At 41.6% G+C, this 27,173-nt stretch overlaps 1 protein-coding gene across 1 annotated transcript; it reads right to left on the bottom strand.

Moving 5' to 3' along the window:
* Window positions 1–521: 521 nt before the first annotated feature.
* abcb6b (ATP binding cassette subfamily B member 6 (LAN blood group) b) lies at window positions 522–27,097 on the bottom strand (the record flags this gene model as incomplete). Its single annotated transcript, XM_084085377.1, has 19 exons — window positions 522–621; window positions 904–972; window positions 4,889–4,983; window positions 5,818–5,930; window positions 6,086–6,260; window positions 9,631–9,735; window positions 9,939–9,996; window positions 10,954–11,039; window positions 11,742–11,805; window positions 12,410–12,486; window positions 14,476–14,601; window positions 16,640–16,705; window positions 17,451–17,560; window positions 19,417–19,538; window positions 20,607–20,722; window positions 21,705–21,781; window positions 23,599–23,691; window positions 25,793–25,997; window positions 27,044–27,097. 19 exons carry the CDS (start codon window positions 27,095–27,097, stop codon window positions 522–524), a joined length of 1,911 nt encoding a protein of 636 aa, XP_083941503.1.
* Between the last annotated feature and the right edge of the window lie 76 nt (window positions 27,098–27,173).

Raw genomic sequence — 27,173 nt, 5'->3', positions numbered from 1 at the left:
CATTATTTATTCTGCATTTGAGCCACGGAACCTCCATTTGATGAGATTTATACTTTAAATATTCTACGACCCAAAACGTAGAATATTTTGTTGTCGTTTGATTACATTACTGTCATTTAGCAGACATTTTTATCCAGCTCTATATTGTGATATTAATTATTACTATAGAGTGTTTGTTCAGTAACAGTGTTAAATAGCTCTATATTGTGATAGTGATCATTACTATAGTGTTTGTTCAGTAACAGTGTTAAATAGCTCTATATTGTGATAGTAATCATTGCTATAGAGTGTTTGTTCGGTAACAGTGTAAAATAGCTCTATATTGTGATAGTAATCATTGCTATAGAGTGTTTGTTCGGTAACACCATATAGATATTATATTTATAGTGACGGATCAAGCATTACATTCAGCATCACTACGGGTTGTAAATGAAGTTGAACTTCTACTACTGCAAAGAATACATGTTCAGGTCACCAGAAAAAAACCCTGAGGTTGACTATACAACCTGTGTCTGTCTGTCTTATCTGTCTGTGGGTCTGTCTGTCTCTGTGTCGTGTTTTTTCTGCTGTTTCTTCCACATGTCTGAATAAAGACCACCCTGGGTGAGCAGGTCTGCATGTCTAGAGAGAGAGAGAGAGAGAGAGAGAGAGAGAGAGAGAGTGTTAGGGAATCTATTTCAACCAGAGTGACTTAAAGTAAACAGGGTAAACACATACATAGAATACAGAGAGACAGTGTAGTGTCTCAGTAAACTATAGGATCATAGAATACAGAGAGACAGTGTAGTGTCTCAGTAAAGTAGGATCACAGGTAAACAATGAACCTAACATCAGTCCAAACTATATAATATCTAAATAACATGTTTAACATTGTGGTCAAGAAAACGCAAACCTATTTCTTACCTTCCTCTCTCTGCTATCTGTCCACGATGAACCACCAGGATCTGGTCTGCTTCTATGATGGTGGACAACCTGGACACACACACAAAATATTTATTTATGTCCACATAAACAGAAGTACAAGATGTACAAAGGACATAAACACTGCCAGTGCAGTCAGATAAAGGGACAACAGCCACTTACAAAGTGCATGTAAAGCAGAGCATTGTTACATACAAAATAAAAGATGGCATATTTGTCCAACAGCCAACTTCGCAACATCTGGTAGTATAAACAATATAGCCTTAAAACCAAACTCAGCAATGTTAAGTCTGTCCTGCTATATGGCTCTGAGTGCTGGAGAGTAACAAAACAGGATATGAGAAAGGTTGACGTCTTCCACAATAGCTGCTTACGTAGGATCTGCAACATCTTTTGGCCAAATAGAATATCGAATGAGGAACTTTATAAGAAGACAGGCAGCTTGCACATGTCCCTTGAGATTAGGAGACGGAGGTTAAGATGGCTCGGTCATGAATTGAGGATGCCCAATGAAAGGTTACCCAATGTTGCCTTGAGATGGACCCCAGTTGGGAAGAGAAAGAGGGGTAGACCAAAGATCACCTGGCGAAGGACAGTGATGATGGAGCTGAAGGAGATGGGCCTTTCCTAGGACGAAGCGCAGGCCAAAGCACGAGACAGGATTCAGTGGCAGTGTATGATTGCGGCCTTATGCCGCAACCGGGACGAAGAGGATAAGTAAAGTAAGTATATACTTGTCGAACACAGTGGACAACAATCATGGGTAAAGGAAACAACGCCTCCTCCAAATTGAGCGGCTTCCTATAATAGCTGATATTGAGCAGTACCTTGCTAATTGTTTAGCCCTCCTTTTGGAGAGGCCGGACATTTGAAGGCCCCTCACAACCAACGTGTGCCCTAGGTCACAATGCTAAGTTTTAATGGTCTTGTGAGTCATGTGACAATGACCGTCCAACAGGCTTTTGATATTCCATACTGTTGTTCTTGCGTTGTGAGCTTGTAGATCGGCTATTTAAAAAACTACACAAGCCCCCCCAAATAACAAACTACACAAGCCCCCCCCAAAAAACACAAACTGCAACTACCAATATTTACAAGTGACTTTACATACATAACAAGCCCAAAGTCTCTTATAATAAGCAGACATGGCAACACTGTATAGAAGTCAAATTAGTGAAAGTGGAAAGAGAGATAGAGAGAGATCAAAGGACTTCAGAGTCAGACCATCTGCCTGTTAAAACCTCAGACATATGGCGTTATTGTTATCGCTATCAGTTGATTAGATTAATCAACTGATTGAAGGGATCAATACATGGATTTATCTACCAGACATAGAGACAATGAGAGAGAGAGAGAAAGAGAGAGAGAGGGGGGAGGGGGAGGAGAGAAAGTAGGAGGGATAGAGAGATGATTAACTGAGGTGAAGCTACTATCTATTATATATTACATATTATATATCTACTATCTACTGTCAGATTAGCTCATCCTCAACAACAATCTATTGTCCATGTTACCCGGTGATCATACATGTTCCTAATGCACATTCATACATTTACTATTTACAATGTAGTCATTTATCAGACACTAGTTATGCAGAGTGACTTTTACAATAAACAAGGTAAACACATACATAGAATACAAATTATACAAATAATACATATAATACAAATAATACTACTAATAGTAATAATAATAATAACTAGAAAAAGTGCTCCTCGGAGCACAACTCTCCGCCGGCAGACTTGTGTTGGGAATGTTGGGAGTGTTCTACTTCTAGGAATATTCTACTTCTTATGCCGTCCTGTATCCCTCCTGTCTGTATAAGTGTCCTATCCGTCCTGTCTGTATAAGTGAGGGAGGAGCTGTTGAGAGTGGTCGAGGATACACTTGATGCACACTCGCTCAATGCGGAAGTGGAGAGCCTCCTCGCCTCCTCCAACAACTGTCCTATCCATCCTGTCTGTATAAGTGTCCGATCAAACACTTACACAGGTCCGTGTCCGCCATATTCGTCCTGTCTGTATAAGTGTCCTATCCGTCTGTATAAGTGTCCTATCCGTCTTGTCTGTATAAGTGTCCTATCCGTCCTGTCTATGTAAGTGTCCTATCCGTCCTGTCTATGTAAGTGTCCTATCCCTCCTGTCTGTATAAGTGTCCTATCCGTCCTGTCTGTATACTGTAAGTGTCCTATCCGTCCTGTCTGTATACTGTAAGTGTCCTATCCGTCCTGTCTGTGTAAGTGTCCTATCCGTCCTGTCTGTATAAGTGTCCTATCCGTCCTGTCTGTATACTGTAAGTGTTCTATCCGTCCTGTCTGTATAAGTGTCCTATCCGTCCTGTCTGTATAAGTGTCCTATCCGTCCTGTCTGTGTACTATAAGTGTCCTATCCGTCTGTGTAAGTGTCATATCCCTCCTGTCTATATAAGTGTCCTATCTGTCCTATTTGCCAATTATGTATCAGCCATGCAGCCATTTCGTGATGGTTCCTGTCTTACCTCACTTTGGCAGTGGCAAAGACACTGCCAAAGTGACGCCATGTATTTATACAATATTTCACCGTATTGTCACGTGTCACGTGAGGCTTGACCAATCGGTGTGTCATATTTAGAAAGTGAAAACAAAACTCTCCTGCAGAGAGTAATAACTAGAAAAAGTGCTCCTCGGAGCACAACTCTCCGCTGTTGGGAATGTTGGGAATGTTCTATCTGTATAAGTGTCCTTCCGTCCTGTCTGTATAAGTGTCCTATCCCTCCTGTCTGTATAAGTGTCCTATCCAATTGTTACAGTATCCGCCATTTCTCAACCATTTCGTGATTGTTCCTGTCTTACCTCACTCTTACCAGACTTGTGTTGGGAATGTTGGGAATGTTCTAATTCTTATGTTCTAACTGTCCTATCCATCCTGTCTGTATAAGTGTCCGATCCGTCTGTATAAGTGTCCTATCCGTCTTGTCTGTATAAGTGTCCTATCCGTCCTGTCTATGTAAGTGTCCTATCCCTCCTGTCTGTGTAAGTGTCCTATCCCTCCTGTCTGTATAAGTGTCCTATCCGTCCTGTCTGTATACTGTAAGTGTCCTATCCGTCCTGTCTGTATACTGTAAGTGTCCTATCCGTCCTGTCTGTGTAAGTGTCATATCCCTCCTGTCTATGTAAGTGTCCTATCCGTCCTGTCTGTGTAAGTGTCCTATCCGTCCTGTCTGTATAAGTGTCCTATCCGTCCTGTCTGTGTACTGTAAGTGTCCTATCCGTCTGTGTAAGTGTCATATCCCTCCTGTCTATATAAGTGTCCTATCGGTCCTATCTGCCAATTATGTATCAGCCATGCAGCCATTTCGTGATGGGTCCTGTCTTACCTCACTTTGACGGTGGCAGAGACACCGTCAAAGTGACGCCATGTATTTATACAGTATTTCACCGTATTGTCACGTGTCACGTGAGGCTTGACCAATCGGTGTGTCATATTTAGAAAGTGAAAACAATACTCTCCTGCGGAGAGTAATAATAAGGGTAATAATAATAATAATAATAATAAAAAGTATAGGATCATAGAATACAGAGACAGTGTAGTTAGTGTCTCAGTAAACTATAGGATCATAGAATACAGAGAGACAGTGTAGTCTCTCAGTAAACTATAGGATCATCTTCATATCATCAGATGATACAGTATGATGTCACTCTCTCCATCTCATCCTCAGTTTAATCAGCTTTTTATTTCACCTCTCCATCCTTCTCTTTCTCTGCCTTTTGTCTTCCTGTCACACTTTCATCACAGTCTACTTTTCTCTCCCCCTCCCCCTCTCCCTCTGTTTCATCAATCATCAAACGATTACATTTTGTGCATTTGTGGTGCCCCCTATGGATCAAAGTGGAAATGCTTTTGACATTTTGTTGAGTACACGACCTGTGTGCTACCACTGTAGTGGTCCTCCCCCTGTGATGTCATATCCTGTGTGATGTCATAGTTACCTGTGTGCTACCACTATAGTGGTCCTCCCCCTGCAGACGGAGGCCAGTGAAGCCTGGATGTTCCTCTCTGTCTCGGTGTCCAGGGACGAGGTGGCCTGTGCGACCATAAGAGAGTGGGCAGAGTGACCATAACAGAGTGGACAGAGTGACCGTAACAGAGTGGACAGAGTGACCATAACAGAGTGGACAGAGTGACCGTGACAGAGTGACCGTAACAGAGTGGATAGAGTGACCATAACAGAGTGGACAGAGTGACCGTAACAGAGTGGACAGAGTGACCGTAACAGAGTGGACAGAGTGACCATAACAGAGTGGACAGAGTGACCGTAACAGAGTGGACAGAGTGACCATAACAGAGTGGACAGAGTGACCGTAACAGAGTGGACAGAGTGACCATAACAGAGTGGACAGAGTGACTATAACAGAGTGGACAGAGTGACCATAACAGAGTGGACAGAGTGACCATAACAGAGTGGACAGAGTGACCATGACGGCAGGGGGCGGGGTGGGGGGCAGGGCGGGGCGGCGCACCGAGCGCTCACTGGCCAAAGATTTGTGACAGATTGTAGTTGATGCTGTTTGAATTGAACCAAAATAGATGATTGTTATAGACCAATTATTTGTTTACTAACATTGAGACTGGACGCACAGGTGATTGTTTCACGCAATCAATTCCTAACCTGTTGTTTCGGGGTGCGCTGGTTTCAGTACACCCCAACCCCCTCTTGTGTGTTGGCTAGTGAGGCGCGTCCTAGCGAGACCTGATAGAATGGGTTCATTGCACGCATACTGGTTGCACGCATACTGGTTCTTATCAGTGTGACGTCGTCTGTTAAGGGGTCTATAGAATGATGGTAGACTGTAGTATATGATAGTATAAACTGTCTTTATGATGTGGAACATTCCATTCTTAATGAAGGGGTCTTTACCTCATCCAGTAGGATGATGTGAGGGTCTTTTAGGATGGTTCGGGCGATCGCCACTCTCTGCTTCTCCCCCCCGCTCAGCTTCAAACCTCGTTCCCCAACCTGTGTGTCATACCCTACACACACACACACTTTAAATACTCTAGACTTTACATCATCTCACACACACACACACACACACACACACACACACACACACACACACACACACACACACACACACACACACACACACACACACACACACACACACACACACACACACAGTGACCTTGTGGCAGCTCCAGTATCTTGGTGTGGATGTCAGCAGCGATGGCAGCTAGCTCCACCTCCTGGCGGCTGGCGGTAACGCGCCCGTAGCGGATGTTGTTGGCGATGGTGTCGTTGAAGAGGACGGTGTCCTGGGGAACCACGCCGATGTGTGACCTCACAGACCGCCTGCACACCTGAACACACACGCAAGCATGCACACGCGCGCACACGCACGCACGCACGCACGCACGCACGCACGCACGCACGCACGCACGCACGCACACACACACACACACACACACACACACACACACACACACACACACACACACACACACACACACACACACACACACACACACACACACACACACACACACACACACACACACACACACACACACACACACACACACAGGTTTGCATTACTATTCTTGTGAGTCTATGAGATGTAGTGGAGTAGAAATGTACTAAAATTTGTACTTAGGTACAGTACTTGAGTAAATATACTTTACACCACTGGTCTAGAGTGAAGGGGGTGGCACGGTGAGCGGGCAGCATCGACCCTCTCTGTGTATGACTATGGAACAGCTCTCTGTGTATGACTATGGAGAGGGCAGCACGAAGAGACTGTGAGCTTGTAGATCTGCTATTTTTGAATAGCCAACGTATAACATATGGTTGAAGTGGTAAAAATGTTTGTGACGCTATATTAAAGTGACATTAAACTTTCAAACATGTTTGTAACTTCGAACTCATTTTAATCAGGATAGATTCTACTAAAACAAGTTCTGATATTGTCCTTCTAATGCGTGGAGGGGGTTGTTTTCATTATGTTTTTCATGTTTATTTTATTTTATTAGCGGTGCCAACCGCTCTATACGTGGCTTTGTCCGTATGTCCGTCCGTCCGTCCGTCCGTCCGTCCGTCCGTCCGTATGAGCCTGACGGCAAAGAAGAAACACATACAAACACACGCACACGCACACACACACACACACACACACACAGACTTGGAGATTGCCTACGCCAACTCTCCCCTCATTGCCCACACGTGCCACTGGCTATCAAAGAGGGGTCCAGGGACCCCCAGCTTATGTTGTGTCCGTCGTCCGTTTCAGCACGGGCTTTAAACAGCTATAACTCCAGTTCGCAGCATGCCAGCAAGTCCAAATTTGGTATGTGGACTTAGACCACCAATAGGGACGAGCATTGACTGCTGAAGCCCCGCCCCGCCATATTATAGCGCCACCAGGAGGCCACTGGCTTTAAACAGCTATAACTCCAGTTTGCAGCATGCCACTAAGTCCAAATTTGGTATGTGGACTTACACCACCAATAGGGACGAGCATTAATTGCTGAAGCCCCGCCCCGCCCTATTATAGCGCCACCAGGGGGCCCCGCCCCAAAGGCACCGCTTCCTTCACACAGGGTGTGATTTTTTGTAAGTGAAATATACTTTTAACTAATTTTGCTGGGGACCCATGGAACCCCTGGACCCCTCCCCCCAAGGACCCCTGAGCTACCGGTCTAATCTGAACCCATATCACGACCTGACCTCCCTGAGTGGTCCCTCCATGGGTGGTCCCTCCAATAAAGACAACGACAACAATATTGCTTCCTTTTTAAGATAATATCAGGCGATACGACTATTCTGCAGCCCTACTGGCTGCTTCTCTGGCTAGACTCTCTCTCACACACACACACACACACACACACACACACACACACACACACACACACACACACACACACACACACACACACACACACACACACACACACACACACACACACACACACACACACACACACACACACACACACACACACACACATACATATTGTATGACTTGGTTCACCCTATACTGTATAATGCATGTTGCCTGGGGTCACAGACATGTTACACACAATCTGTCTTCCTCTCTCACTGTTCCGTCCCTGTCTCCCTCTTCCTGCTGTCCTATTGCCTGTCTCTCCTACACTGTCTCTCTCTCAGCTGTCCTACTGTCTGTCTCTCCTACACTGTCTCTCTCTCAGCTGTCCTACTGTCTGTCTCTCTCTCAGCTGTCCTACTGTCTGTCTCTCCTGTCTGTCTCTCAGCTGTCCTAATGTCTCTCCTACACTGTCTCCCTCTCAGCTGTCCTACTGTCTGTCTCTCCTACATTGTCTCCCTCTCAGCTGTCCTACAGTCTGTCTCTCCTACATTGTCTCCCTCTCAGCTGTCCTACTGTCTGTCTCTCCTACACTGTCTCTCTCACTGTCTCGCCTTGTGTTGCACTGTGATGCGTTGTGAGCTGAAAACTAAAAGTCAAAATGAAATGAAACATTTAAAAAAAACGAATGAATAATGTAAAACTATAATAGCCTTGGCGTGTACAAACAAGCACACGCACACCTGGAGTCTGGCCTGGCGGTTTCATAATTCAGCAGCTTTTAGTATGATTTATTCACTGCATCACAGAAACACACACACACACACACACACACACACACACACACACACACACACACACACACACATACACACAGCGGCAGGGAGTCAGACGATCTACAGCAGAATGTGTTCAGCATCACAATCACTTTTACCATTTTCTCACGTTGGCTATTCAAAGATAGCAGATCTACAAGTTTTTGTACATGTGCTATTTTTTGAAGATTTTAATAAGGAAATTTGGACAATTTTGAATAATCTCTAAATTCTTTAACACAAATCTTCTCTTCCTGGCACAAAACCTTTTCAGATGGGGGTCCACAGCCAAATATATATTTGGGGGTCCTTGACATGAAAAATTTTGAGAACCACTGAGAGGATGTTCAGAGAATAGAGACAAGCTACAGCCTGACTCAGATAATAGAGACAAGCTACAGCCTGACTCAGATAATAGAGACAAGCTACAGCCTGACTCAGATAATAGAGACAAGCTACAGCCTGACTCAGATAATATAGACAAGCTACAGCCTGACTCAGATAATAGAGACAAGCTACAGCCTGACTCAGAGAATAGAGACAAGCTACAGCCTGACTCAGATAATAGAGACAAGCTACAGCCTGACTCAGATAATAGAGACAAGCTACAGCCTGACTCAGATAATAGAGACAAGCTACAGCCTGACTCAGATAATAGAGACAAGCTACAGCCTGACTCAGATAATAGAGACAAGCTACAGCCTGACTCAGATAATAGAGACAAGCTACAGCCTGACTCAGATAATAGAGACAAGCTACAGCCTGACTCAGATAATAGAGACAAGCTACAGCCTGACTCAGATAATAGAGACAAGCTACAGCCTGACTCAGATAATAGAGACAAGCTACAGCCTGACTCAGATAATAGAGACAAGCTACAGCCTGACTCAGATAATATAGACAAGCTACAGCCTGACTCAGAGAATAGAGACAAGCTACAGCCTGACTCAGAGAATAGAGACAAGCTACAACCTGACTCAGATAATAGAGACAAGCTACAACCTGACTCAGAGAATAGAGACAAGCTACAACCTGACTCAGAGAATAGAGACAAGCTACAGCCTGTGTGTGTGTGTGTGTGTGTGCCGTGTGTACCTTAGAGATGTCTTGTCCATCGATGAGGATGCGTCCTGTCTGAGGGTCGTAGAACCTGAATAACAGACGAAGGACGGTGGTCTTCCCTGAACCAGATGGTCCTACCTGCACACACACACACACGCGCACAGGCGCACACGCACACACACGCACGCGCACGCATACACACACACACACACACACACGCACGCGCATGCACGCACGCACGCACACACACACGCATAATGTGTATTATAATGACTCACTATGAGTAATAAGTGTATTATAATGACTCATCATGAATAATAAAGTGTTTAAACAAAACCTACCAGAGCTACAGTCTGCCCCGCCTCCACAGTGAAGGACACGCCTCTCAGAACCTCTGTGCTGTGTACGCACGCACGCACGCATTCACGCACGCATTCACACACGCATGCACACAAAAAAAAAATATGAAAGTTACATTTACATAACTATAAAACAGGTTGGTCATGTCACAGAACATCCTCCCATGCGGTTGTGTAACATTTCATATTTACAGTGACTGGTTTAAAGGTTTATATATTTCATATTTATAGTGACTGGTTTAAAGGTTTATATATTTCATATTTATAGTGACTGGTTTAAAGGTTCATATATTTCATATTTATAGTGACTGGTTTAAAGGTTTATATATTTCATATTTATAGTGACTGGTTTAAAGGTTTGTATATTTCATATTTACAGTGACTGGTTTAAAGGTTCATATATTTCATATTTATAGTGACTGGTTTAAAGGTTTATATATTTCATATTTATAGTGACTGGTTTAAAGGTTTGTATATTTCATATTTATAGTGACTGGTTTAAAGGTTCATATATTTCATATTTATAGTGACTGGTTTAAAGGTTTATATATTTCATATTTACAGTGACTGGTTTAAAGGTTCACATATTTCATATTTATAGTGACTGGTTTAAAGGTTTATATATTTCATATTTATAGTGACTGGTTTAAAGGTTTATACATTTCATATTTATAGTGACTGGTTTAAAGGTTTATACATTTCATATTTATAGTGACTGGTTTAAAGGTTTATATATTTCATATTTATAGTGACTGGTTTAAAGGTTTATACATTTCATATTTATAGTGACTGGTTTAATGGTTTATACATTTCATATTTATAGTGACTGGTTTAAAGGTTTATATATTTCATATTTATAGCCACTACAATGGGCTTGGCACTCTAGTGTCATTCAGTGTCAAACCTATTGAACATATTATTTAAATTGGCTGCGATCCGGTCCAGTACCTACCCAGGGATGTAGTTGGAAAAGAAAGAACGCACGCACGCTACCTACCCAGGGACGTAGCAGAAAGACACACTGTCAAACTGAACCCGACCTGAACTGAGAACCAGGTCAACAGCATCCACATCATCCTCTATCTGAGAGAGAGAGAGATAGAGAGAGTGATTACGCTAGAGGATGCTCTAGCGTAAAAATACATTTACGATTTATTTTCTTTTGGTGAAAACGAGCCATATTCAACTGCTGATAACTACTGAACGGACGCGGTTACAATGTTTTTTTCTTTTGGTGGAAAGAGGAGAGACTCGTCTGTCTACGGAGACATTGTTTGTTTACATCCGGGTTGAAATGTATTTTCTGTGGATCGTCAAAAAGACTCAAAATAAGGTAAAACCGCTGCCAGTGGCTAATTAATTAATTAATTAATTAATACCTGGCAATGAATGTGTTAATGAAGTCTTGAGCAGAGAACTAAAAGTTGCTGCATTTACAGTAAATATAAATATATATATAAATAAATTAACTTTTAAAAATAATCTTACATTTTACTTAACACTGTAAAGTATTATTATTATTTTATTTTTTGTTTTCTGTTTATTTTCCCGCATGTAATTTCAGCTATCTTATTTGTTAGTTTCCATATGTATTGTGTGTTGAGCACTGACATTTCATAATTTTGTATTTGCCACTGTATCAATTTGTTTTTCTTTTTCTTCATGTGGACCCCAGGGAGACTAGCTGGTTGCTATGTCAGCTAATGGGGATGCTTAATAAAATCAAGCAACATCTAACTGTCAGCACATTAATTAATTAATTCATAACAAATTCATAATGTGTACCTCTGTATGCTCTGTCAGCACATTCAGCAGATTCTCCATGTCCACAAATGCACTCTGGATGAGTCTGAACAAACACAAACACATACTGTGAATAATAACTATTATTATTACTAGTTGTCTCCGCCAGGAGACATTGTTTTCACTTTCCACATGTCAAGCTAACATTGGTCAAGCCTCACGTGACACGTGACAATACGGTGATCTGATTGGCTAGTGACGTATAGCGGCCTATAAATACATGTGTCACTTTGAAAGAGTCTTAGCCTCTTTCAAAGTGAGGTAAGACAGGAATAATCACGAAATGGCTGAGAAATGGCGGATACTGTAACAATTGGATAGGACACTTACACAGACAGGACAGATAGGACACTTACACAGACAGGACGGATAGGACACTTATACAGACAGGACGGATAGGACACTTATACAGACAGGACGGATAGGACACTTATACAGACAGGACGGATAGGACAGTTATACAGACGGATAGGACACTTGTGTCATGTTACTATGACACAGTAACATGTTCTATTTTTTGTAAGAATTAGAACATAAGAATTAGAACATTCCCAACATTCCCAACACAAGTCTGCTGGCAGAGACTTGTGCTCCGAGGAGCACTTTTTCTAGTATTATTATTATTATTATTTATGATAAATACAGTGTACCTGTAGTATGTACCAAACCAGTTGAGAGGAGTGTACAGCTGGATAATGTAGGTCCCAAACAAAACATAATCTCCAACCTGAGGGAGGAAAAACATACATTATATCATATACATTACATTGTAACGTTCCTCTTATACCCCAGATTTGAACCCAGTTTCCTGCAAAAGTACTGAAATTGACATTAGTTCCATTACCATTGAACTAATAGAGCACCGGAGTCCTGACGTCACTGCCAGTAGAGGGCGCTTTTCCCAGGTTCGTGGCTTTACTTTGTGTTGATATCCTCATTGGGGAAGCTTAGATCACCTCATATAAGAACTGTGTTCCAAAAATAAACACACCACCCTGGCGATTTTACTCATATGGATATGAAGCATCGACTGAAGGTGTAAATGTACACATTTACCCAAAGAGTAACACAATATAAACACTAGAAACGAGTCAAACAACCCAAAGACTACATTTCCCATGAACGCGGCCTGCTGTAGGGACAGTGATTTCAGACCCGAAGACTTTTAAGGCAGAATTAATTCCATTTTCGCCAGAAACAGGCTGCATCAAATATGAATGAATATCATAAACGATGCAGAGCCACCCCCCTGACAAAAACGCCATGGGGTGGTGTGTTTATGTTTGGAACACAGTTCTTATATGACGTGATCTAAGATTCTGGGGATTTCAACACAAAAAATAAAGCCACGAACACGTGAAACAGCGCCCTCTAGTGGCAGTGACGTCAGACTTCGGTGCTCTATAGAGCCGATCTGCTTGCTCAGGGGATAAATTGAATCTTGACCATCAGGTCCAAAAAAAAATGGTGTCAGATCCTGTGTCTAGGTGAGACATGACCTTTGACACGATCTAAATGTCTCAATAGAAGAGCAGGAAGACAAAATACAACCACCCCAAAGTTATATTGTATTAACATACTCTACCATACAGATTGTATAAGATATATTGTATTAAGATACTCTACCATACAGATTGTATAAGTTATATTGTATTAACATACTCTACCATACAGATTGTATAAGTTATATTGTATTAACATACTCTACCATACAGATTGTATAAGTTATATTGTATTAACATACTCTACCATACAGATTGTATAAGTTATATTGTATTAACATACTCTACCATACAGATTGTATAAGTTATATTGTATTAACAGAGGGCAGGCATTGCAGTCGCTGTACCACACTGTTGTGATGAAAAGATAGCTGAGCCAGAAGGCAAAGCTCTCGATAGATATATATTGTATGATATTTATTGTAAGTTATATTGTATTAACATACTTGTGACAGGCTCGACAACAGTTGCACAGATGACATCCAAGGTTTTGAGATAACAAAGTCCACTTTATTTTCAGCAGTGGCCATACAGGATCACATGCTGCTTGCCATGCTGTGGTACTAGATCTCACCCTCCTGTAGCTACAGTATACATTAAATTCACAAGGGAGAGCAGGTGGCTCTCTCTGAATGTCTGTGGAGATGACTGATTTCTCCTGTTGTGCAACGATCAGCCACACCCAGCTCTGAGGCCAGTTATAGTTCCACTCAGGCCAGGTGTGACGGCTTAAATCAGCCATCCTCCATCTCACAATACTTTACAATACAGATTGGACAAAATATAAATGTATTCATTTAAAAAACAGTGACTCTTTAGTTCCGCTTTAACATAGATATGCAAGTATGATCTGTCCCATTCTATTTGACACTACTTAACTGTACTATTAGTGTCCTACCTGGAAGTGTCTCTGTGTTACACCATGTTTTGTGTCCTACCTTGAAGTGTCCCTGTGTTACACCGGGTAGTGTGTCCTACCTGGAAGTGTCCCTGTGTTATACCATGTCTTGTGTCCTACCTGGAAGTGTCCCCGTGTTACACCGGGTATTGTGTCCTACCTGGAGGCGTCCCTGTGTTACACCATGTATTGTGTCCTACCTGGAAGTGTCCCTGTGTCACCATGTATTGTGTCCTGCCAGGAAGGGTCCCTGTGTCACCATGTATTGTGTCCTACCTGGAAGTGTCCCTGTGTTACACCATGTATTGTGTCCTACCTGGAAGTGTCCCTGTGTCACCATGTAGGCACAGAGCAGGGATCCAGCCAGTAGACCTGAGCCGATGATGAGTGTCTGGGTTTGGTTCAGCAGCGCCAGAGAAGCATTACTTTTCCATTCACTCTCCTGAAAACACAAGACCATCATGTATGTGTGTATGTATACACACACACACACACACACACACACACACACACACACACACACACACACACACACACACACACACACACACACACACACACACACACACACACACACACACACACACACACGAACACTCGTGCACATCTCTAGACCCCATAGATAGATAGATAGATAGATAGATAGATAGATAGATAGATAGATAGATAGATAGATAGATAGATAGATAGATAGATAGATAGATAGATAGATAGATATTTTAAAATGGCGGAAATGCATATAGGGCTGAAGTGGTTAATGTATGTTTTGTAAGAATAATCGAAATCTAAAAGTAACTATAACTAAAGTTTTAATGTAATTATAGTGGAATATTTGCCGAGATGTAGTTTACTAGAAGTTGGAAATACTCCAGTAAAGTACAAATACCCCAAAAGTGTACTTAAGTACAGTCCGTAAATGTACTCAGCTACTTTACGCCACTGTTTACAGGTCACTACAAGAACTGGTATGACTACCAACAACAGAAGAAAAATAAAGACTAACAGTGAAGCAACCACAATAAATAAAGAGTACTATCCCCCTCTAGTGGCCTGGCCATGCATAAACACAAACGGTCACACAAATAGATAAATCTACACAATGTACACACTAGATGTACACACTTCTCCAGCATCTGGACACACAGAGCAAAAGCTGCACAGCTACAGTGGTGTAAAGTAACTAAGTATATTTACTCAAGTACTGTACTTAAGTACAATTTTGAGATTTTTTTTTTTTACTTTACTGCAGTATGTCCATTGTTCAATACTTTTACTTCTTCTACTCCACTACATCTCAGAGACAAATATTGTACTTTTTACTACACTATAATTATTTGAAAACTTTAGTTACTAGATACTTTGTAGATTTTGATTATTATTACAAAACATGCATTCATTATTATTATTATTACCCTTATTATTATTATTATTATTATTATTATTATTATTATTATTATTATTATTATTATTATTATTATTACCCTTATTATTATTACAGCTACAAATATTGGACCCGACCGTCACAAGACACACAATATTCAGAACATTTTGAAAGTAAAAGGGCTTTTTTCAGAGACACAAATCAGGAGAAAATCTACTTTATTATCGACATTTCTCTGAATGCTCTGTATGCACAGCCCACCAACTCAAGCTGAACCCAGAAAAGACTAAGCTTCTCTTCTTCTCAGCTAAGTGCTGCCCCACGCAGGATCTAACTATTTCCATAGACAACGCCCTGGTGACTTCGGTTCAAACTGCCAAGAACCTTGGTGTTGTCCTGGACAGTCAGCTCTCATTCAAGAGCCACATCACAGCGGTGACACGATCCTGTAGGTTCACACTCTATAACATTCGAAGGATTAGACCCTTCCTCACCCAAAAGTCAGCCCAGCTCCTTATCCAGATATCAGTCATATCAAAGCTTGACTACTGTGACTCTCTCCTTACTGGCCTCCCGGCCTGTGCACTTAAGCCTCTCCAAATGATCCAGAATGCAGCAGCAAACTTGGTATTCAACCAGCTAAAATGTTCATATGTCTCCCCCCTTCTCCGCTCCCTCCATTGGCTCCCAGTGACTGCCCGCACAGAGTACTAAACACTGACGTTGGCCTACAAAGCAACCAAAGGTATGGTACCCCCGTATCTTAAAGCCTGATCCAACCCTACAACCCCTCCTGCTCACTCAGATCAGCTAACACAGGGAAGCTGGCAGAACCTTCGCTAAAACACCCGGGACAACGCTCCACACATCCCAGACTCTTCTCCCTTCTGGCTCCCAAACTATGGAATAAACTCCCCATTGCAATTAGAACTGCAGACTCACTACCAATCTCGGAATAAGCTGAGTTAGCATTATGGTGTATAAAAGGTGTCTTTTTTTTTTTTTACATTTAGGTGTCTTTTTTTTACATTTAGGCTATTTTTTATTCTCAGATCTACAAGCTTGTAGATTGGAGTCTGTTTATGTCTCTGGTTCTCACCTGGTACTTTAGGATCTCTTCCTCAAAGCAGCGAGCTTCGTACTCCTCTGCACCGTAATATTTGACCTGAAAGTGAAAACACCCGAAGTCTTAAAGGGACAGTACTCTGATCCATGGCAGAGAGGTTCTCAAACTTCTTTCAAGTCAAGGACTCCCACATTGATATGCAGATATTGATATCTCCCACATTCATATGCATTTGGCCCATGGACCCTCATCTAAGAAAATTTGTCCCTCGGTCTTCAATGACTACAGACCAGTTACCTTGATACCATACATGGACAGACTGTCTTTAACACAGACAAACATGGACAGACTGTCTTTAACACAGACAAACATGGACAGACTGTCTTTAACACAGATATACATGGACAGACTGTCTTTAACACAGACAAACATGGACAGACTGTCTTTAACACAGACAAACATGGACAGACTGTCTTTAACACAGATATACATGGACAGACTGTCTTTAACACAGACATACATGGACAGACTGTCTTTAACACAGACAAACATGGACAGACTGTCTTTAACACAGATAAACATGGACAGACTGTCTTTAACACAGACATACATGGACAGACTGTCTTTAACACAGACATACATGGACAGACAGTCTTTAACACAGACATACTACATGGACAGACTGTCTTTAACACAGACATACATGGACAGACTGTCTTTAACACAGACAAACATGGACAGACTGTCTTTAACACAGATATACATGGACAGACTGTCTTTAACACAGATATACATGGACAGACTGTCTTTAACACAGACATACATGGACAGACTGTCCTCTTACCGTCTCAAAGTTGAGCAGAGAGTCCACAGCTCTGGACTTGGCCAGGTTGTCCTCTTCATTCATTTGTCTTCTGAACCTGGACCTCCACTCTGTCAGCAAGATGGTGAACACTGAGAGAGAGACAGAGAGAGAGAGAGAGAGAGAGAGAGAGAGAGACCGACAGAGAGAGACCGACCGACAGAGAGAGAGAGAGAGAGAGAGAGAGAGAGAGAGAGAGTTCATGTTAATAATAACATTAATGTTACTGGTAGTTAATGTTAATAATAACATTAATGTTACTACTCTGCCACCACAATGTGGAATGCCCTGACACCGTGCCCTGTGGAATGCCTTGATACCATCCATTACATGGCGTGAAACAAGCTGGTTTCTTTAGAATAAATGCCTAAAAAGAAAGAAAAGTTAGTATGGAGATAGATATTAAATCCTCTTGTTGGACGTACACTGTGACAACACGTCGCAACGCGCCACGTTATGGGCTTGTGTGTCTGCTATTTTCGATAAACAGGACCAGGGTCCCGAAGTGATAGAATCTGAACCAAGCCGGACCCAATTGACGATAATAAAACCCGTCAAAACCAGACCCTCGTATGGGTCGTGGATATTATAGCCTATAAGCAAGCACAGTGACTGTCTGTCTGTCTGCAATGGATGAAGTGTTAGTGGCGAAAGTTGGTGACACACATTTCAGGCAACTAAGGCAAGTAATCAACCTCCCTTGCGCCATCATTCATGTATAACATTAATAAAACTAAACACAAGCTGTAGGTTTTGCATATTAAGGTTGAATGAGATGTAAAGGCCAAAACAAACATATATATTTTTTTATAGGCTACTGATGTGCGATCGATGTACGGTGTCGAGCAGCAGTTCATTCATGATTATCTTCTTTTATTTTCACCGCGGGCCACATGACGGTCGTTGATTTATATATCGTTTTCGGGGCAGGTTGGGGCGGGTTCGGTTCCGTGGGTGGGCGGGTTATTAAAAAGCTCGACCCGCGCATCACTACTTAAAAAAAAAAAAAAAAAATGATTGGATTTTTTATTACATACAGGACATCAACTTTTACACACATTCATACACACATACCCCCTTGCACCTGCCATAATTTTTTTTTTTTAAATGATCACATTGCTTACACTTACTCAAATAAAATCAATAGATTAATACAAATAAAATAAAAAAAATACAGTTTCCTTCTCTCTCAAACAGTAATATCCACAGCATTCATATATGTTTCCCACAGTTGGTCAAATTCATTTTGCTTTCCCCTAGTTATGTATGTTAACCTTTCCAGTCCAATGCAACTCATGAGTTCCTTATGCCATACCCTTAATGATGGTATCTCCATATTTGTCCAGTTATAACGCTACAGCTCGCCTGGCTTGGAGGAGTCCAAAATCTAGGATTTTGGTCTGACTTGGACTTTGTACAAAGTTCTTAGGGTAGATTCCCAATATACATAGTTTCGGACTTACAGGAACTATACATTTAAATACATTTGACAGACATCTCAAGACTTCCTTCCAAAATATCTGCATTTTGGGACACTCCCACATACAATGAAATAACGTTCCTTTCTCAGTTAAACATTTAGTACAGACATCTGGAATATTAGCGGACATATGATGGAGTTTGACCGGAGTTATATACGTTCTCATTAACCATTTATATTGGAGTAATTTAAATCTTGTATTTATTGTCTGCTTTTGCGCTTTTAAACATGCCTGTTTCCACTCATTGTCCTCAATGTCTTCTTATTTCCACGCGTTTAATTTATCTATTGTCGATTCAGTACTGTATTCAACTAGTAGATTGTAATATGTAGAGATATGTCTTTTCCCCTCTAAATTTAATGTTTTCTCCAGTATTGATAGGGGTGGTATATACATGATTTGTTCATATTTTGATGACATAAAGCGCATCACTACTAATAAAGTATGTAATGAATAAATCAACCTACGGAGGTAGAGAGTCATGCAGAGCAGGATGATGAGACCAAACCACACGTTGAAGTAGGAGACAAAGTAGATGATGGAGATGATGATGTCCACCATGGTAGGACATATACTGAACACTATGTAGCTAGAGAGAGAGAGAGACACACAGAGAGACATATACTGAACACTATGTAGCTAGAGAGAGAGAGAGACAGAGAGACATATACTGAACACTATGTAGCTAGAGAGAGAGAGAGAGAGAGAGAGAGAGAGAGAGAGAGAGAGAGAGAGAGAGAGAGAGAGACACACACACACACACACAGAGAGACATATACTGAACACTATGTAGCTAGAGAGAGAGAGAGACAGAGACATATACTGAACACTATGTAGCTAGAGAGAGAGAGAGACAGAGACATATACTGAACACTATGTAGCTAGAGAGAGAGAGAGAGAGACAGAGAGACATATACTGAACACTATGTAGCTAGAGAGAGAGAGAGAGAGACAGAGAGACATATACTGAACACTATGTAGCTAGAGAGAGAGAGAGAGAGAGAGAGAGAGAGAGAGAGAGAGAGAGAGAGAGAGAGAGAGAGAGAGAGAGAGAGAGACAGACATATACTGAACACTATGTAGCTAGAGAGAGAGAGAGAGACAGAGACATATACTGAACACTATGTAGCTAGAGAGAGAGAGAGACAGAGAAATATACTGAACACGTATACTGAACACTATGTGACTAGAGAGAGAGAGAGAGAGACAGAGACATATACTGAACACTATGTAGCTAGAGAGAGAGAGACAGATACATATACTGAACACTATGTAGCTAGAGAGAGAGAGAGAGACAGAGACATATACTGAACACTATGTAGCTAGAGAGAGAGAGAGAGACAGAGACATATACTGAACACTATGTAGCTAGAGAGAGAGAGAGAGACAGAGACATATACTGAACACTATGTAGCTAGAGAGAGAGAGAGACAGAGACATATACTGAACACATATACTGAACACTATGTGACTAGAGAGAGAGAGAGAGAGAGAGAGAGGGAGAGGGAGAAATGGAAGGAACATAGAGGTGAAGCGTTCCAAAATGAAAAGAGACACTGCAGAGTGTCTCTTTTCAAGCAAACAACAGTGAAAGCTCTCCAGAAGCGCCAGTGAAACCAATTAGAGCAGACAGAGGTCTCCTTGCTCCTCCTCCTACCTGAGCAGGTTGTTAATGGAGGAGGTGCCCCGGTCGACGCTCCTCAGCACCTCCCCGGTGCGGCGGTCCAGGTGCCATCGCAGGGAAAGGAGGTGGAGGTGGGACAGGAGGCGCACCTGTTGGGAAGTAAATGAGGTCAGTGATATACATGAGGTCAGTGGGAAACCCCAGCCAGGTGATAGAGAAGGAGTGTGTGGGGGGGGGGGGGGGGGCATTTGCCAAGGATGGAAGAAGTACAAAAACTTTTTTACTTAAGTAAAAGTATCAATACCACAATGCAGAAATACTCTGTTACAAATAAAAGTCCGATTGAAAATGTACTTGAGTAAAAGTACAAAAGGAATCACATTAAAATATATATATATATTATGCTGCTTAAAGGGATTGTAGGGAACATTAAGCCTAAATTTAAAAAATATGTATATATATATTTTTTGCATTTTCTCCCCTCTATCAGCCACTATATAATGATGCTGGGGTGTTTTCCTTCATTGAAACACAGTCCTCTGTCTGAAATCCGTATTTTCCCTTCTGTTTATGTTCATGTTGTTTATGTCCGGGTCGTAAATTAACGCACGCATGTGCGTGTCCGTGCGCGTCCGTGCCCGTATCAACTTTTTACTTTCGGTTTTAAAACGCTCTCAAACTTCTTTTTTGAGGCACATAATTTACTTTTAAAAAATCGTTTGGATAGAATTTAGTTGTTTAGCTTCATATATGTGGTCAATTTATCATGAAAGAGCCTATTTAAAAATATAAATTCAGAGAACCGTAGGGTCGGGCATTTCCGCGAATTGTATCCGCATAAGGCAATCTATTTTGGGCATGACTCATTTAAAAAGTCCCCCCTGCGTCACCCCCTGGTGGTCGGGGAAAAGAACTGCTGGGGGGGCGGTGTTTGACAACAGTTTTTTTCTTTGATTATGTCTGAACTCCCTACAATGCCTTTAAGATAATAGGTGAGTCACCAGAGAGCACTGTACAAACTGAGCAGATTGTCAAGTGTGTGTTTTCCAGGCTGGGAATCAAACCTGTGATGACACAGTCACACTAGAGAGGGCTTTCAGGGTGTGAAGGGTTAAAATGGAGGCCGGGTACCTGAACCCCCCTACTGGTGAACTGCTGCACGCGCGTCCACAGGAAGTGACGAAGGTTACTGATGAAGCCTGACGTGCCTGGAGAGAGACATTAGTGAGGACCAATCATATGAAGATAAATTATAATATTATAATGAGCATCAGTGATAATTATAATATAAAAGACATTCTATTGCGCCATTGCTCAACCCCCTCTGTGTTCTAACAGCCATAACTCCAGTTCCCAGCATGCTACAGGCCCCACACCTAGTAGGTGCTCTTACACGGCCAATAGGACGGGCTATAATTGCTTAGGCCCGCCCCCTATGTGTTCATATTGGCTGGGCTTTAAACAGCCATAACTCCAGTTCCCAGCTTGCGAAAGGACCCAAACTTGATGGGTGCTCTTAGATGGCCAATAGGGACGGGCTGTAATTTGCTGACGCCATTCCCCCTCTGTGTTCCTATTAGCAGGGGTTTAAAAACCCAGAACTACAGTTCCCAGCATGCTACAGGCTCCACACTTGGTGGGTGGTCCAACAGACTTCCAATTTTATAAAAAGAAATGACCACTTCCGCATCACTGCTCGGCAGCAGTGTTATAGCAGTGTTTAACACTTCAAATGGTCATACTTCAGTGTTATAGCAGTATTTAACACTTCAAATTACTATACTTCAGTGTTATAGCAGTATTTAACACTTCAAATGGTCATACTTCAGTGTTATAGCAGTGTTTAACACTTCAAATGGTCATACTTCAGTGTTATAGCAGTGTTTAACACTTCAAATGACTATACTTCAGTGTTATAGCAGTGTTTAACACTTCTAATGACTATACTTCAGTGTTATAGCAGTGTTTAACACTTCAAATGGTCATACTTCAGTGTTATAGCAGTGTTTAACACTTCAAATGGTCATACTTCAGTGTTATAGCAGTGTTTAACACTTCAAATGACTATACTTCAGTGTTATAGCAGTGTTTAACACTTCTAATGACTATACTTCAGTGTTATAGCAGTGTTTAACACTTCAAATGGTCATACTTCAGTGTTATAGCAGTGTTTAACACTTCAAATGGTCATACTTCAGTGTTATAGCAGTGTTTAACACTTCAAATGGTCATACTTCAGTGTTATAGCAGTGTTTAACACTTCAAATGGTCATACTTCAGTGTTATAGCAGTGTTTAACACTTCAAATGGTCATACTTCAGTGTTATAGCAGTGTTTAACACTTCAAATGGTCATACTTCAGTGTTATAGCAGTGTTTAACACTTCAAATGGTCATACTTCAGTGTTATAGCAGTGTTTAACACTTCAAATGGTCATACTTCAGTGTTATAGCAGTGTTTAACACTTCAAATGACTATACTTCAGTGTTATAGCAGTGTTTAACACTTCTAATGACTATACTTCAGTGTTATAGCAGTGTTTAACACTTCAAATGGTCATACTTCAGTGTTATAGCAGTGTTTAACACTTCAAATGGTCATACTTCAGTGTTATAGCAGTGTTTAACACTTCAAATGGTCATACTTCAGTGTTATAGCAGTGTTTAACACTTCAAATGACTATACTTCAGTGTTATAGCAGTGTTTAACACTTCTAATGACTATACTTCAGTGTTATAGCAGTGTTTAACACTTCAAATGGTCATACTTCAGTGTTATAGCAGTATTTAACACTTCAAATGGTCATACTTCAGTGTTATAGCAGTATTTAACACTTCTAATGGTCATACTTCAGTGTTATAGCAGTGTTTAACACTTCTAATGGTCATACTTCAGTGTTATAGCAGTGTTTAACACTTCTAATGGTCATACTTCAGTGTAACATAGGACAAGGTTTGAAGGCCTGTAGCAGCCTGGACATCTAGTGTTGAAAATGGTTGAAGTGCTCCTTTAAGTTGGGACCCACCTGCCCCTCCTCCCTGCAGAAACTTGAGTAGTGTGTAGAGACACACGGTGTGGACCAGAGAGGACCACTCACTTCCTGTTGACAACTCATTCACTACACACACACACACACACACACACACACACACACACACACACACACACAGATAACATGAGGTTAATGTGTGTGTGTGTGTGTGTGTGTGTGTGTGTGTGTGTGTGTGTGTGTGTGTGTGTGTGTGTGTGTGTGTGTGTGTGTGTGTGTGTGTGTGTGTGTGTAGGCGAGTAGACAGACAGGTACATAGATGGGTGGATTTGGGTCAATCAAATATAATTATTAATTAACATTAAATAAACCGCGGGTGAAATAATGCAGGAAATAAATGAATGACATCTATATATATATATATAGCTTTTAAAACGCACAAAATCTTGGCGTGCTTACGTTTGTAGTATTTTAATATTACGTAATTTTCCATCAGGCACAAATTAGCTGTCTGCTACACTTTGCTTTTGCCGGCAAGGTAGGGTTGCCAACAGTCCAGTGGCGCCGGAGAGTGTTTAATTAAAGGACACTGTGTCCCCCCACTATTCAGTCCAGCCCCCCAAAAAAAAGAAGAAAAAAAAATGTAATTTATTTTTTTAATAAATAATAAATTCAGTCCAGTCCCCCGCACCTCGGGACCACCGCGAGCGCGAGGCGAACCGAATTAACCGAAATAACCGCATTAACCCCCAAAAAATCAACAAACCCACCCGAAATAACCGCAACATTTTGCGCGTGCATGCGTCCACACAGTGGATGCAAAAGCATCTATAGTGAGAGAGAAACAAATAATATAATAAAATAATAATAAATAATAAAAAGGAATAAAAGTTAGGCGTGGGAGTTGCCATGGATCACACGGCGGTCGTAGTTCTTAACCCTGCTGACGGCGAATGAAGTGCTGGATATGTCTTAAGAAATGTTGCGATTTGAGAAAGTGATGAAAGACTGAAGACGGAGGGCTTGCTGTTACCATGGATATAGTCTCGCGTCGCCAGACAACTATTCCACAACAGAGTCTGGAACTACACCTCCCGAAATCCCAGAGAGGAAACTGGCACTTCCATTCACGAAAAAATTTTTTTTTTAGTTCCATTTCTGCTAAGCAGCAAGCTAAATATACTTAGATGATTTGTATCTATATTAGGATAAATTTGCGCGACTGTAAAGACGAAACGGAAGTGAGGAGGAGGCTTCACATCCGGTTTATATTTGAATCATGATAAAAGCTTTCGAGTCCCAGACTGTATGACCGGAAACATGACCGGAAACATGCCTCCCACAAATTGTGGTAGGCAACAGTCTGGCCACGCGAGACTACCATGGATATTAATTATACAGTCACTACATCGGTGATCGCAACAGTGGTGAGTTACGTTGTTTGAACAAGTACATATCCATTTAAAATCCCATTGCCCACAGTACAGTTAGAACGGCCTCCGTAGGTAAGCGCCGCAAGGAAAAAGGAGATGAAAAAAAGACAGGGGGGACCTCCAATCTTTCGTTAAACAATTCATTTTTGTCTGTGGGCGCTGGGGGCGTGTTCTCTCCTCCGCGTCATCAGCGCCCATACCCTAGGTGGGGTTGGCGAAAGGGCCTTTCTGTGTAGAGTTTGCATGTTCTCCCTGTGTCTCCTAGGGTAGGTACCCTCACAAAAACATGCCGTAATCCTGGTCACTATATATAAGGAACTGGTTGGAATAACGTGTTCCTTCCACGCGCTACGTCCAACCAGGGAAACTCTCCCCTGTCAGGTGACAAGAAGGTCAGTTGGCTCTCATGCATTGAAGGAGGCATGAGCTCGGCCCTGGCCTCCCTAGGTTGGCAGAGGGAAGGTAGTGCCCAGGATTACATAGACAATTGGCACTGGGTGTTAAAAATAGGGTCACAAAATCGTGGGATAAAAATTTAAAGTAAAAAAAAAACAATTCATTTCTGTGATCTCACAACTAAAAAAACTAACGTCAAGGAAATAATTATTATTTGACATGTGGTATTAATTATAATTAATGCGGTTGGATGACGGATGGATAATGAATGTGAACGTACACACGGATTAGGGTGACGAAAAAGCCCATCTGTGCATCACTAATGTGTATATGTATATAATGTATATCTATCTATCTATCTATCTATAAATATATATATATATATATATACACACACTCACCAATGTTTCTAGAGTAGACAGGGACCAGGACATTGACCAGTCTCTCGGCCCCCAGTAGCCCCAGACACAGCAACACGCGGCCCTGCAGAGCCACGCTGCCCCGGGGCCACACGTACGGAGCCAGGAGCCGCACCTTCCTCCCAAACCCCCGCCAGGTGGACGCTGGGGTGGCTGCTGGCTGTCTGTCGGAGGCTGGAGCGCCTCCCTGTGGTCCAGCGGTTCAATAGCAGGAAGAGTGACACGGAGAGAAGTACATTATTAGGGGGCCGAGCACGTTAGTGGTAAGGCACACTTTGGTGCGTTAAGGTTTATTCTTCTTTTTCTTCTTCCGCCGCTCCAGGTCAAACCGTGCAGTCGCTTTTTACGAAACTCTGCAGTATGGTGGGTCATGAGGGTCATGAAAAACTACAGAGAAATTAAACTCACAAGTATTGGCCAAAGGGTGGCATTTTAGCACTCAATTGGAAAATGCTAACTTTGAACAGGCATAGCTCATGGACCAGCTCTTTCACAAGCCTCTATGAGCCAATGAATATAGCAGTTTTATTAAAATTATTCTTCTGCCCTTCATAAATGCAGAGTCACATTTTTATGAAACTTTGCAGTATTGAAGAGGGTCATGCCAAATAGCACTGAAACAAATCTTACTCCTATAGCAACCGTTTGAAAATGCAAACTTTGAACAGGCATAAGTCATGCCTCGTTTGGCCTACAGCCATGACACTTGTTTACACACTTGTTTATGTGCCTTGAACCATGAGGAACAAATCTGTCACATTGACCAGTAAGCCCTGCACTTAAATTTTCCGTCATTTTGAGCAGTTAGAAAAACACATAAATCCTTACTCCGCCTCGGATTTTTGAGTTCTACACATAATCTATGGACCATTATCAAAAGTCCCAGTTGAAGAGAAGTTTGTAAGTGAAATAATTAAGCCTCCATGAACCAATGAAAATTGTATAATAAACCCAGATAATAATATAATACCCAGAATCCCTCAATATGCTGCTCAGCTGTACGCGCACAGCCAAGCAGAAAAAAGACATGTCTTAGTTCTACTGGATCTCTTCTACACTAGTCCCTCACTAACATTTTAGTCTAGTTTTTATTAGTTGACGAAATTTACAGTATATTTATTCATAGTTTTAGTCCTCATAGGTTGTTTATTTTTTTTGTCAGTGAAAAAAGGTAGTCAACAAACATTTTTCATCATAGTTTTCTAGACGAAATTAACGCAGATTTGAACATACCTCAACATGCACATTTGTTGCTCCTTGTGTCCTGAGGGGGGCACTGTGAGCCATGTATTCACCCTTCACTTTAAACGTAAGTGACAATTGTTTGGTTGAAACAAAACGTTTTCCTTCTTTTTTTTGGTCA

The sequence above is a fragment of the Gymnoscopelus microlampas genome, assembly GCF_963454915.1.
Source record: "Gymnoscopelus microlampas genome assembly, chromosome: 17".
NCBI classification, from domain to species: Eukaryota; Metazoa; Chordata; class Actinopteri; order Myctophiformes; family Myctophidae; genus Gymnoscopelus; species Gymnoscopelus microlampas.
The sequence above is the reverse complement of the archived record's forward strand: the minus strand, read 5'-3'. Positions and strand labels throughout refer to the sequence as shown.